The sequence below is a fragment of the Xenopus laevis genome, chromosome 8S (assembly GCF_017654675.1).
Source record: "Xenopus laevis strain J_2021 chromosome 8S, Xenopus_laevis_v10.1, whole genome shotgun sequence".
In the NCBI taxonomy this organism is placed as follows: domain Eukaryota; kingdom Metazoa; phylum Chordata; class Amphibia; order Anura; family Pipidae; genus Xenopus; species Xenopus laevis.
The window spans coordinates 102,399,282-102,411,675 of NC_054386.1; the positions used below are offsets into that span (position 1 = coordinate 102,399,282).

General features: G+C 41.0%; 1 protein-coding gene across 1 annotated transcript; it reads right to left on the reverse strand.

The window, feature by feature from the left end:
* Positions 1-10,033: 10,033 nt before the first annotated feature.
* LOC108700693 (tripartite motif-containing protein 65) lies at positions 10,034-11,975 on the reverse strand. Its single transcript, XM_018233863.2, has one exon. The coding sequence runs from the start codon at positions 11,901-11,903 to the stop codon at positions 10,194-10,196; it is 1,710 nt and encodes a 569-aa protein (XP_018089352.1). The 5' UTR covers positions 11,904-11,975; the 3' UTR covers positions 10,034-10,193.
* Between the last annotated feature and the right edge of the window lie 419 nt (positions 11,976-12,394).

The window sequence follows — 12,394 nt, forward strand, 5'->3', positions numbered from 1 at the left end:
CCAGCCCAAGGCAACCACAGCCCTTTAGCAGTAAAGATCTGTGTCTCCAAAGATGCCCCAGTAGCTCCCCATCTTCTTTTCTGCCGATTCACTGCACATGCTCTGTGCTGCTGTCACTTACTGAGCTTAGGGAGCCACTCACAATATACAGTACACATAGAATAGAAATGTCACAATATAAGGCTGATTAGTAATTAATACACATAATTACTACATGGCAGCACAGAAACCAGTGCAATTAGCATCAGAATTGAATAATCAGCAAACCTGTAGCATCAGCTTATATTACAGCCAGGGAAGCTCATTTTCTGCTGCTGGATAATTAGTGACGAGCCCTAAGCTTAGCTTCTCAACAGCCAATCAGAGCCCACTGAGCATGTGAGTGTCACAGACACTTTCCAAGATGGTGACCCCCTGTGACAAGTTTGAAGTCCTGGATCATTGCTGCTATTGACAAGCTGAAACTTTAGCCTCGTGCAATAAGTTCACTATATAAAATAGGACATTTTTAGCCATATTCAGGTTTAGGGTTTAGTTCTCCTTTAAGTCTCCCAGGGACCCTTTCTGGATTCCCGTCCAATCAGAAAAATGACTATACTGTGAAAGAACCCCAATCAGGGATGTTTTTTAGAGAAGAAAAACAGTAGCTGGGTGCAACAATAAATCAAGGGGGAACCTAACAAATTGGCACAACCGATTACACTTGAGTTTTCTCAATTTAAGAATTGTGTCTCCCCCACTTTAACTGGCAAACGGAATCTCTTTCCACCTTCATATTTGCCCCCCTTGCCCCAGATGCAGCCTAAATGCAATAGTTCATAGACATTCTTCGAATGCAAATAACATGGTTTCTTTCCATCAAAGAGAGAAGTGAAAGAGATGGGGAGAAGACAATATGATGATTCTTGAGTTTCTTTTACTTCCTAGAAAATTCCCATTTCTTCATGTGCCTCACACAGAATGGATTATTAATACCCATTGGGGATTTAAAACTGCTGATATGAGGCAAGAAAAAGCCAAGATGTGGCTACAGCCCTGGAGAAACAAGATGACTCTGCACTCATTTCAGACTTCTCTATTGCAAACCTGCATCCAACATTCTGATTTGTTTGTCCAGGTACTGCTTGTCTTAGGCTTGTGTTTATGGTGTAGACTTGGTTAAAGAAGGCCATGAGATTGTCAAGAAGAGCAGATATTGACCTTACCCATTGTCCTTTAGATTCATAAATAAATTGACATTTTGTTGAATTGCCACTTCATACAATTCAACCATAGTCTCGTGAGTGAGTGAGTGAGTGAGTAAGTAAGTAAATAAGTGAGTGAGTGGGTGAGCTGTGCCTTCTGATGTAGGTGAACCCTAGAGATACAAGCTGGTCCAGAGCAAAAGACTATTTTGTCTACTGTCTATTTTTAGGGTTGCCAATTGGTGGTTCACCAGTCTGGTCAGTAAAATACTAGCCAAGGCCAGGGCAGCAATGTGCTCAGTAATAAATTTGTTATAACTTGTCAATTCTCCTCAGTCTGCCTTTGGACTCGATTTAATGCATGGGATGGAAGAAACTTTTGAGTAAAGCCGAAGATTGATGAACTCTTTATTTGATAATTGGTGGTGGATATCCTGAAATTAATTTGATTGTGGCTTGAACTGATGATGATTATTATAAATTTATCATTTTTACTAAATAAAAAATTTCTGCTAAGCAACGCTGAAGAAATACTGTTATGTTGAACATGATAAGCCATCCTACTGCTTGCTCTAGGGACTTAACCATCATGAGGGTTGTCATATCAAAACTCTGTCTTGCCACAAACTTCCCTTGGCAGACTTATCACGTGTAGGGATAGAAATAGAACACATGCACACACTGATCAATATTAGATAAGAATAATATATTGTAAGTAAATTAATACATCACCGATTGAACACAACACAATGTCTAGCCGAGCTTTCCTTGGCAGACTTTTGAGAGGAACTTCAGCTGGGGGACCCCGGGGCAAGTACAGCGAACTCTCAAAGCCAAATAAATCCGGCAAGGATCTGCATAACACGTCTGCTTGTAGATGAAGGCCCAAAGGCCCCTTAACTGAGTTCTCTTTTTATACTAATGTAACAATAAAATAATCAGTCATAACAGAATTTGGTCTTAATTGTGGACATATACCAAAATAATGGCCATACGCCCAGAACTGTGACCATGAGAATAAACACAATAGTTGTATGCCTAAAATTATAACCATGTGAATGAGGTATGAGCTTCCTCCTTGATAAACATGTTTATAAATTGATGTGTTAATTACCTCAACTCCAGTTGTTCCCTTGTCTCCAACTAATGTTGATATATCCATATTAATTACCTCAACTCTGGTTGTTCCCTTGACTCCAACTAATATCAGTACATCCATTTTGTAGCTAAGGAGCCATATTGGATACACTTGATCACACTGACATTCATACATGACCTCAGTCTCTCACTGACTTTCTGGGTTTATCATTACTCTTCACCATCACAGTTCTCATCACAGAGCATAGGCACAGATCATATATTCCAGCAGTCATTGTTTTGGGTTGTTCTCAACCCTCCTTGGTCCTCTACACCACCAACATACTTTCACTGGCACGGTTTAACTTGTAGTTCAAAGTCACCCATCTTGGAGTTAACTCAATACTCGGAGTATACCCTACAGACTTTAATTCTGGGTACTGGAGCCATCCTCAGATAACTTTTCTTCTGTTTCACTGGATTTTAGTTGAGCCTAAAGCTGCTCCATTGCTTTGGCCTGTATTGGTATGTATTGCTCCAAATCTTCTTCCTGGGCTTTGCTATCACACAGTAGTTTCTCCAGCATTCCATGTGACTGGGAAAGGCTGTCCAACTGTACCTCCAATCTTGCTCTTTCTGCAGTGTCTCTTCTTATCTGTTCCTCACAGTCTGTACTCCTTGGCATCAGTCTTTTGTCGATTGCCTTAGCACATTGATCACATGTGTCTGCAGTGAAGGTTTGAGACCTCAACGAGCCTCAACAAGTCAGGTCAGCCCCCTCCTTCTGTAGCTCTGTCACAGAGCTGACTACTGGGCTTTTCAGCCTCTGAAGCAAGTCTCTCTCTCTCTTTGCTTTCTATTTGAGACTGTCCAAGTGGGCTTTCTTTCTCTTTAAAAGCCTTGTCCAGGTAGGCATAAGCCACTGATGCCCAACCTCTTGGGAGGTCACAGCACCTTCACTCTTTACAACTGGTACACTTCCCACCAAGGATACACTCTCATTATAGGCCAGTACCTTTACTAGTAAGGGTAGAGATGGCATGATATAGTTCCCTTTGCTATTAGATGTGTGAAACACAGGAATATACTTTCTGTTGACGCCTTGCCCTGATGATTTAACCTTTCTGATAATTCTGGCAAAGCTTTTTTTTCTAGCAACATTTGGCATGGCTATAGCTCTTCTCTGCACTTGGATGCACAAGAACCATTATAAGCACCCCCCCAGCTCTCTAGTCTGTAATAGGGCTCTACTATGTGTATGGGACAACATCTCAAGGATAGAAAAGGCTTCTTCCGCCACATCACATTGTATCTTTTCCAGTCGTATGGGAACAGAATCAAGGAGAGTCAGGAAATACATTTTATCGCTTGGAAGGTAGAGTTTACAATCTGAAGTTATGATTCATATCCAGCAGTTTAACAAGTGCAAATTCAAAACTCTGTATGATAAATGCTTACATAGTCCCTTTTGCAACCACTGAACCATCTCAGTAAGGCACTGGAGTTCTTACTGTCAGTTTCATTCTATTTAACCATTGCTGTACATGGAAGTTTGGTTTAGTGTTAATTCCCTTGGGCTGTGAGCCACCTTTTTTTCACATGTCTATGCCCCATCAACTCCAACATCAGTTTCATGTTTAGTCACACAATTCACGCCATTTTCTGCTAAAGACTTTTCATGAAAGCAATTCTGAATCTTCAAGAGACTTATTCAGTAAACACTTTGCTTTCACATTATAACATCACTAAATATGTGGCCAACACCTTAGCTCAGTTATTTGGCAACACACTACACCACATTCAGAACTCCATGGACATTGCCAACAAAGTGCATGAGGTAAAACTGGAGACCAGTGGGCCAATGGGGTCCTATGATTTGACATCTCTAGTCACATGAATACCCACATCTGAGGCAATTGGAACAGTGAGGAAACAGCTGATACAATGCACCACCCTCAGCAGCAGGACAAAGCTGAACCCAGAATACTGGACCCGTTACTCAAAAAATTATATCCTGGAAGCCGCTATATATAAAAAAGTCAAAAAGTTATATTAAATATACATAGTAAAAAAAAGGTACATACTGACCTTCCAATAATTCACTCTACGTGTTTCGTACCGTCTGGTACTTAGTCATAAGTGTCTTACTGGACCCTTGCCTTAATACCAATTACTTCAAGACTTTTATCGACAAAAACATGGTTGTGCCAAGGGTTCGTTTGTATCTCCAATCGTAGAGAACCTTTACATGGAAGTAGTGGAAATGAAAGCCCTGAATACCTTCAAGGGAACAGCACCAAGTCATTGGTTCAGATACGTGGACGACACCTGGGTCAAAATTAAAGCACAGAAGACTCCAGCTTTCACTCAACAAATAAACTTGGTGGATGAAAAATATCAAGCTCACTAGGGAAGATGTAAAAGATGTCTAGTCATCAAAGAGGGGGGGAACCTGTAGCGATGTGCGTGCTGGCCCAATACCCACAAGACCTGAGGGTCTAGACCCACACATTACTAGGAACCTGAATTTGAAGTATACAGGAAACCTACTTATACCAATCATTCACCCTCTGGAATCCTCTGAAACTGAGGATTGTAAGGACTCTACACCATCAGGCTGAAATTTTGGCAACCAGTGCAGAAGCGAAAGAGAAAGAATACAAACATCTCAAAGGAGCTCTGAATACCTGGTCTGGGCCTTAATCGAGTAAAAACAAAGCCAAGCAAAAATACCAAACCAAGAACTAGAGGGGAAGAGCATAGCAGGCAAAGATACATAATCATCCCATATGTGGCCTGAACTCTGTAAAAATATAGGAGAATTTTCAAGAAACATCACATTCCTGTGTTTTTCAAATGCAGCAACACCCTGGCAGAAGTTGGTACACCCTAAAGACCCAACAGCAAAGCACATGAAAAGCAATGCGGTCTATGCTGTCCAGTGAGGAGTGCTCCCATCTATACATTGGGGAGACAAAACAACTGCTCTGTAAGAGAATGGTCCAACATAGAAGGGCTAATGCCTCAGGACTTGGCAGTGTATCTACATCTCAAGGAAAAAAGACACTACTTTGAGGACGGCGATGTGCACATTTTGGATAAAGAGGACAGATGGTTTAAAAGAGGTGCTAAGGAGGCCTCTTCTGCCGAACTGGAAAAACCATCCCTAAGCCGAGGAGGATTATTATTATTAACATGTATTTATATAGCGCCAACATATTGCGTAGCCTGCAATACCTTTTGTCATTAACGTACAATGCTGCTTTGACATCCTTACCCTGGTGGCTTCAGAACAATTCAAACTTCCAGTCATGTATTTTGAAAGATTAACACCTGCCTCAATAAATTGTGGTACCATCTTGACTGTATCCCACTTTCACACCTCTGCAAGTTTCAGTCAACACCAACTGAATAAGTTCAATGGAACCATTGTTGAACTGAAGAAGCAGCTTGGATACTGCTAGATACTGCTTTCACAGTAGCTTTTCTGTTTTGCTTGCTCATATCTGCTACTCTGGCCACTGCATATACAAACTGAATCAGTTCTCCACTTTCATTGCCCTGGACTCGATAGCAGACTTTCAGCATTTCTGAGCTCCTGAATCACGGAGCAATGATTTAACACCTCTCATATGATTCTCAACATAAGTTTGAGCCCACATTTACTTCACACAGTCTCACAGTAACCACAACAAACAACATTAAACTAATTTAAACTCATGGTACACTTTTTTTCCCAACTTCACTGTTTTTGGCCCACCTTCAGCCTTGCCTTTAGAGGAGAAAAAAAGCTAGCAAGGCAGCTTATTGCCAATAGATTAGGCACAACAGTGCAAGCTATAACACTATATTTATTCTGCAGAATGCTTTACCATACCTGAGTAAACAGCTCTAGAAGCTCTCTCTGTTTGTTTTGGATAGCAGCCATATTGGTTTGGTGTGACATCACTTCCTGCCTCAGTCTCTTCCTGCTCACTCATAGCTCTGGGCTCACATTACAGCAGGGAGGGGAGAGGGAGAGAGGAACAAACTGAGCATGCTCAAGCCCTAGTCCTGGAGGTTTAAGCTGAAAACAGAAAGTCTGATACAGAAGCCCATGAGTACACAATAGAAGATTGACAGAGGACTCAGAGCATCATTACTGTGAGGGTTAATTGGTGTATTTATATAGACCTTTTCCTAGCAAACTCTTGCCCGCATCCTCCACCATATGTAAGTTTGCAAGATCCACAACTGTCACTTTCTTCACTTTAAGTCAGTTTATTTCAACAAATCATACAAATACATCCTGCCTATTGGGTGCTACAAAAAATTTCTTGAGGTCAGCCCTGAACTCACTACTGTTTTTGTGGATTGCTCAGATTTCTGGCTTTCCTCTTGACCAAGAGACTAAGGGGCACATTTACAAAGCTCCAGTGAAGGATTCGAATTAAAAAAACTTCGAATTTCGAAGTGTTTTTTGGGCTACTTCGACCATCGAATGGGCTACTTCGACCTTCGACTACTACTTCGAATTCGAACCGAACGATTCGAACTAAAAATCGTTCGACTATTCGACCATTCGATAGTCGAAGTACTGTCTCTTTAAGAAAAACTTCGACCCCCTACTTCGGCAGCTAAAAGCTACCGAAGTCAATGTTAGACTATGGGGAAGGTCCCCATAGGCTTGCCTGAGATTTTTTGATCGAAGGATATTCCTTCGATCGTTGGATTAAAATCCTTCGAATCGTTCGATTCGAAGGATTTAATCGTTCGATCGAAGGAATAATCCTTCGATCGTTCGATCGTAGGATTTGCGCTAAATCCTTCGACTTCGATATTCGAAGTCGAACGATTTTAGTTCCTAGTCGAATATCGAGGGTTAATTAACCCTCGATATTCGACCCTTCATACATCTGCCCCTAGGTGTCAAGTGCTCCCTTGGCTCCTTGCACTGGCAAAACCTATCCCAACTCTTACTGGAGTTCTGTCCACAGACATGTAACCTTCCTGCCATACGCCCTGCCCAGTGCAAACCTGCACCTGCAGTGGAGCTTACATCTCCCACTATGGAGAAATTAAAGCCAAACATGTTTGTTTACCCATAATCTTTTGATCTCCTTATCACAACCCTATCATGATAATATTTTAAGCATGCTGCGAGGGAGGTTGAGTCTGTGTTATCTTTTAAAATTCAAAGTACTTTTACTCCCCCCTAGTGAATACAATGTTGTCGTACAGGGCCATTTACTGGAAGCCCACAGATAAAAAAGCCCTGCTTCAGCACTGCCCATTAATTTCCCAATTCTATAGAGTGTTAAATAATTCTATTTAACACAGGGGTGAAAGACTATTTAATGAGACGAGGGCCCAATTTAAGGACAACGTTGTGATGGGACACATGGCTCTACAAAAAGAGAATGAGGCCTGGGATTTAGTATGAGTTATAATCATTATACTAGACCTATGGGTGTGTTTATACTGGGGCTCTGTTATACTGGGGGCTAAACACAGTTTGTAGATACATGACACCAGGTTAGTCCTTCTTACACCCACAAATGAGCAAACGCTTTATGATTAGATGTCATATCAAGTGTTGGATTTGGTGAGATGCCCTGGTGAGATATCACATGTTGGAATAACTGACCAGACTCTTAGACTGTGCATGGAGGTCCATTGATCAGCAATAAGCACAGCCTTTAGAAGTGGCATAACTAATAAACCTGTGGCTAAACACTTGGAGATGGGCCATAGTTTGCAGTAAACTTTAGCTTGTGTCCACCCTTGCCCGTTTCCACCGGAGACACTTCTTTTTATATACTCACCTATAAGGCCCTGCAATGTATACTGAATATATCATGTGTTGTAAATGTTAATTGAGTAAGGGATATACCAGGATGTGTAGATATTTGTAATGTAACTAATGATATTTTGGGGTTTGGTTTGAACATTATATATATGCTATTGTTTGGCAATACTTGTTTCCATGATTAAGTGCTGGGTAAGCATGAAACGTGTTAGGCTATACTTATGGGGTTTAAAAAGCAGGTAACCTGAAGACTGAAGACTGAAGAAGGTTTCAGCATTGCATTGATCAAAATAAACTCACAAACCCCCTGCACCATCTAAACTGTAGAAAGCCAAGAAATAGAAGGGAAACCCAGAGTGAGGCTGTAGTTTCCTGAAAGCAGTTGCATTGTGAAGTGCTGGCCCTTTCGGAAAGCTCTGGACCAGGCACAATGACCTGAGATATACCTACACACCAATATTACTATGTATTAAATGATGGAATGAATTGTATGCAGTGTACCCAGTGAAATTTAGTATTAATAACGAAATAACCAAACAAATCATGACACAAATGCCTTTAATTTCATACAAAGGAGGTTAAACAGTCAAATGCCATTCGTGGTTCTCTAGAACTATAGGATGAAACCCTCATTAAACAGGATATTTGATACAAAACAGAGCAAAAAAACAATGACTGGAACACATATTGATTGAATCACATAAAGAAATCAGCGCCCAATACCTGTACAAATTCGTAACCTTCTGAATAACAGGTTTCCAGATAATGGATCCCCTACCTGTACTGGCACCTTCTTAATGTAAAGAGAGATATCCACACGCAAGTGAAGTTCATCCGATTGGAAAGACACTTTTATAAATAGTTTTGTGACTTTTTTTGGCAAGATCCTAATGAAGGGCAGTTATCCGTTATTAGGAAACCCGTTACCCAGAAAGCGATGAATTACAGAAAGGCCTTTTCCCATAGACTCCATTTTATCCATACAATCAAAATTTTTAAAAATGATTTCCTTTTTTTTATAATAATATGAGGCAAACCCAGCCTATTGGCTTTGTTTAATGTTTCATGATTCTGGATGTAAAAATATCCAAGCGACTTATACCGTTAATGGGACTGCACTAGGCAAATCCATAATGGAGACGGAGCTTGGAGTCCTTGTAGATAATAAACTTGTCTGTAGCAAGCAATGCCAGTCAGCAGCATCAAGGGCAAATAAGGTCTTGACTTGTATTAAATGGGGCAGAGAGTCACGGGAGGAGGGGGTCCCACTGTATAGAGCACTGGTAAGGCCCCATCTAGAATATGCCCTACAGTTTTGGTCTCCATCACTCAAACAGGACATTATTGTATTAGAGAGGGTACAGAGAAGGGCAACTAAGCTGGTAAAGGGAAAATCTTAGCTATGAGGAAAGACTGGCCAAATTGGGGATGTTCACGCTGGAGAAGTGGCGCTTAAGGGGAGATATGATAACTATGTATAAATATATAAGGGGATCATATAATAATCTCTCTAATGATTTATTTACCAGAAGGTCTTTCCAGCTGACACAAGTTCACCCATTCGGATTAGAAGAAAAGAGGTTCCAGCTAAATATTGGGAAGGGGTTTGTTACAGTGAGAGCTGTGAAGATGTGGAATTCTCTCCCTGAATCAGTGGTACAGGCTGATAGATTAGATTATATTATTTGGTATAAGAAGGGGTTGGATGGTGTTTAGCAAGTGAGGGAATACAGGGATATGGGAGATAGCTCATAGTACAAGTTCATCCAGGGACTGGTCCCATTGCATCTTGGAGTCAGGAAGGAATTGGAGTCGGGTCAGGAGGGTTTTTCGCCTTCCTCTGGATCAACTGGCAGTTAGGCAGGTTATATACAGACTTAAGGTTGAACTTGATGGACTTGTGTCTTTTTACAACCTTACTTACTATGTTACTATGTAATATAGGTATGAAGATCCAAATTATGGTAAGATCTGTTATCTGGAACACCCCAGGACCCGAACATTCTGGATAACAGGTCCCATACCTGTAATTATAGGTGCTCTTGCAACTAAGTAACAATGTAGAAAGCTTCCTCTGGTTGTTAGTTTATTGTACGATTTTTCCCTATTTTATGTTAGTTTCTATTGCAGATTAGTGAGCAGTGCTAGTGAATAATTCTCACCCAGGCATTCTCTCCTAGCATTTTCCACTCGCTTACACAAAATGCAACATGGAGGGGCTCAGTGAATGTGGCAGAGAAGGTGTGTAAGTGTCTGATTGGCTCACTCAGCTCATAAAAGGACAGACATCCAGCCTCATAGTCCAATGAGATCCTGATTCTCCCGCAGGATGGGACGTGGGATAAAACAGAAACTTTACTGGCATGTTTCACTGAATAAACATTATGCCCTCTGCACAAACCCCAGGACTTCCTATTGTCCCCAATCAAAGAGTCATTTTTGTCTCTCTCTATACTGGGATAGGCCACCCCTACCCTCCAGCTGGCCGATTCACTGCCCTCCACTTCCCAGTAATGTTGCCCTGAGGCAAAGCTCATGATGCTAAGAACTTGAGGAACCTTAAATCTCTCAGGGGTTTGTAGGTAACCTTGGTCTGTTCCATACCGGGAAGCAGTTTTCCCATCCTGGGATACACCTACATTAAAGCCAGCTGTGTTTCTATCCAGTACCATGTCTGTAACCTTCTGAACGTGGATTGCCTTCTTCACGCTGCTCACAATCCCAGTGAAGTTTGCAACAACTGCCTGTGAGACCACGTCTTCTCCATCAGCAGGACCATTTCCATTATAAATCTCTCTCATTTGAAAACATTCATTGGTCTGCCTAAAGACAATTTTAATATTAGTCAAGAAAGCAACCATCAAACTGACTAAATCACTTGAGCCATTCAAATGAGAAACTTCACATTCTCCATGGACCTCCTCATTGTCTTTCTGTAAGTCACTGAGAAAACAATAAAAGATATCCTTGTGTAATTCCCACTGGTGTAAAAGAGTAAGTGGATCTTTCATGCCGCACAGCTCTTCTATTTGACTGATCTTTTGGGACAACGTGTCTCTTTTTATTTGTAGACTTTCAGTTGTTGAAGATGTTGGATTTGAAAGTCCCACTCTGAGCTTGGCTATCTCAGCCTTGATCTTCTCCTCTAGGGCTTCCAGCTCCCTCTTTGTCTCTATAAACAGCTCCGTGACTTTCTCTGTCTCAGTTGTTACTTTTTCTTCAAATTTTTGCCTGGACTGGAGTCTGTCTGTTGCTTTGACTTCCTCGGGTAACAGTTCCTTCAGAATACATTTTATTTCCACTAGTTTCTTTATGGATATTATATTTATCTTCTCTTCCTTGTGCCCATTGTGCTTCTCAGTATTGCAGCAGGCGGCACAGATACAGGCACCTTCCTGGGGGCAGTAGAACTCCAAGGTCTGCTTGTGTACGGAGCATTTTCTGTACCCAAAGTATTCCGTGGGTTTAGTAAATACATGTTCTGCTGACTTTTTGTGGTCCTTCATATGTTTAACACACAGAGAAGCCTCACAGGGCAGACAGGATTTAGCAGCAGGAACAAGGGTGGCACAATAAGTGCAGAAAATCTCAACAGGATTTTGATTTGGTTTAATGTACTTGTAATGTTCCACTATTTTACGCAGAGTCACATTTCTTCTCAGTTCAGGGCATGTCTTGTATGTCTCTCTGCATTCAGGGCAGGAATTAAATTCTTTTTTCCTCCTCTGCCAGTTCCATGTTCCCTCAATACAGAGCAGGCAGAAGCTATGGCCACACGGCAGAGTTACGGGGTCCAAATAAATCCCCTGGCACACGGAGCAGATCAAGTCAGCCCTCAGATCAGTAGTTGCCATCACTAAAGGCAGAAGAGAACCGTTTCAGATTTAGAGCAGCTAGATGAAATATAGTAGAAACTGAGTCAGACAGTCGTCACAAATACCTCCCTATTAGAAACCACTAGTGGGTTTTCTGGTGCCAGGGAGAAAAAAAAGGAACAGGGTTAAAACAAAACAAAACAGAAATAAAATAGCAACTTTGTACCTGGTGAAAAAGGCTAGACATCATCTAGAACCCGAATAACCGAAGGGGGCACAAAAACAAACTTAGTCCATTAAGTTTTTCCTTTTCAATTGTTTTTTTAAGATTCTGAACCGATCTCGAAATTTGACATGTTATAATGTGAAATTATGCACAGAAATGTAAGGTTATGTTAACTTTGTTTGTGTTTAACCTTCTTTGCTTTCTTTCTATCTTTTCTAATTTTTCTAAATATATATCAATAACTGGGAAAAAAATATGTATCAATAACTGGACATATAAATTGTCCAAAGACTATGTCACATGC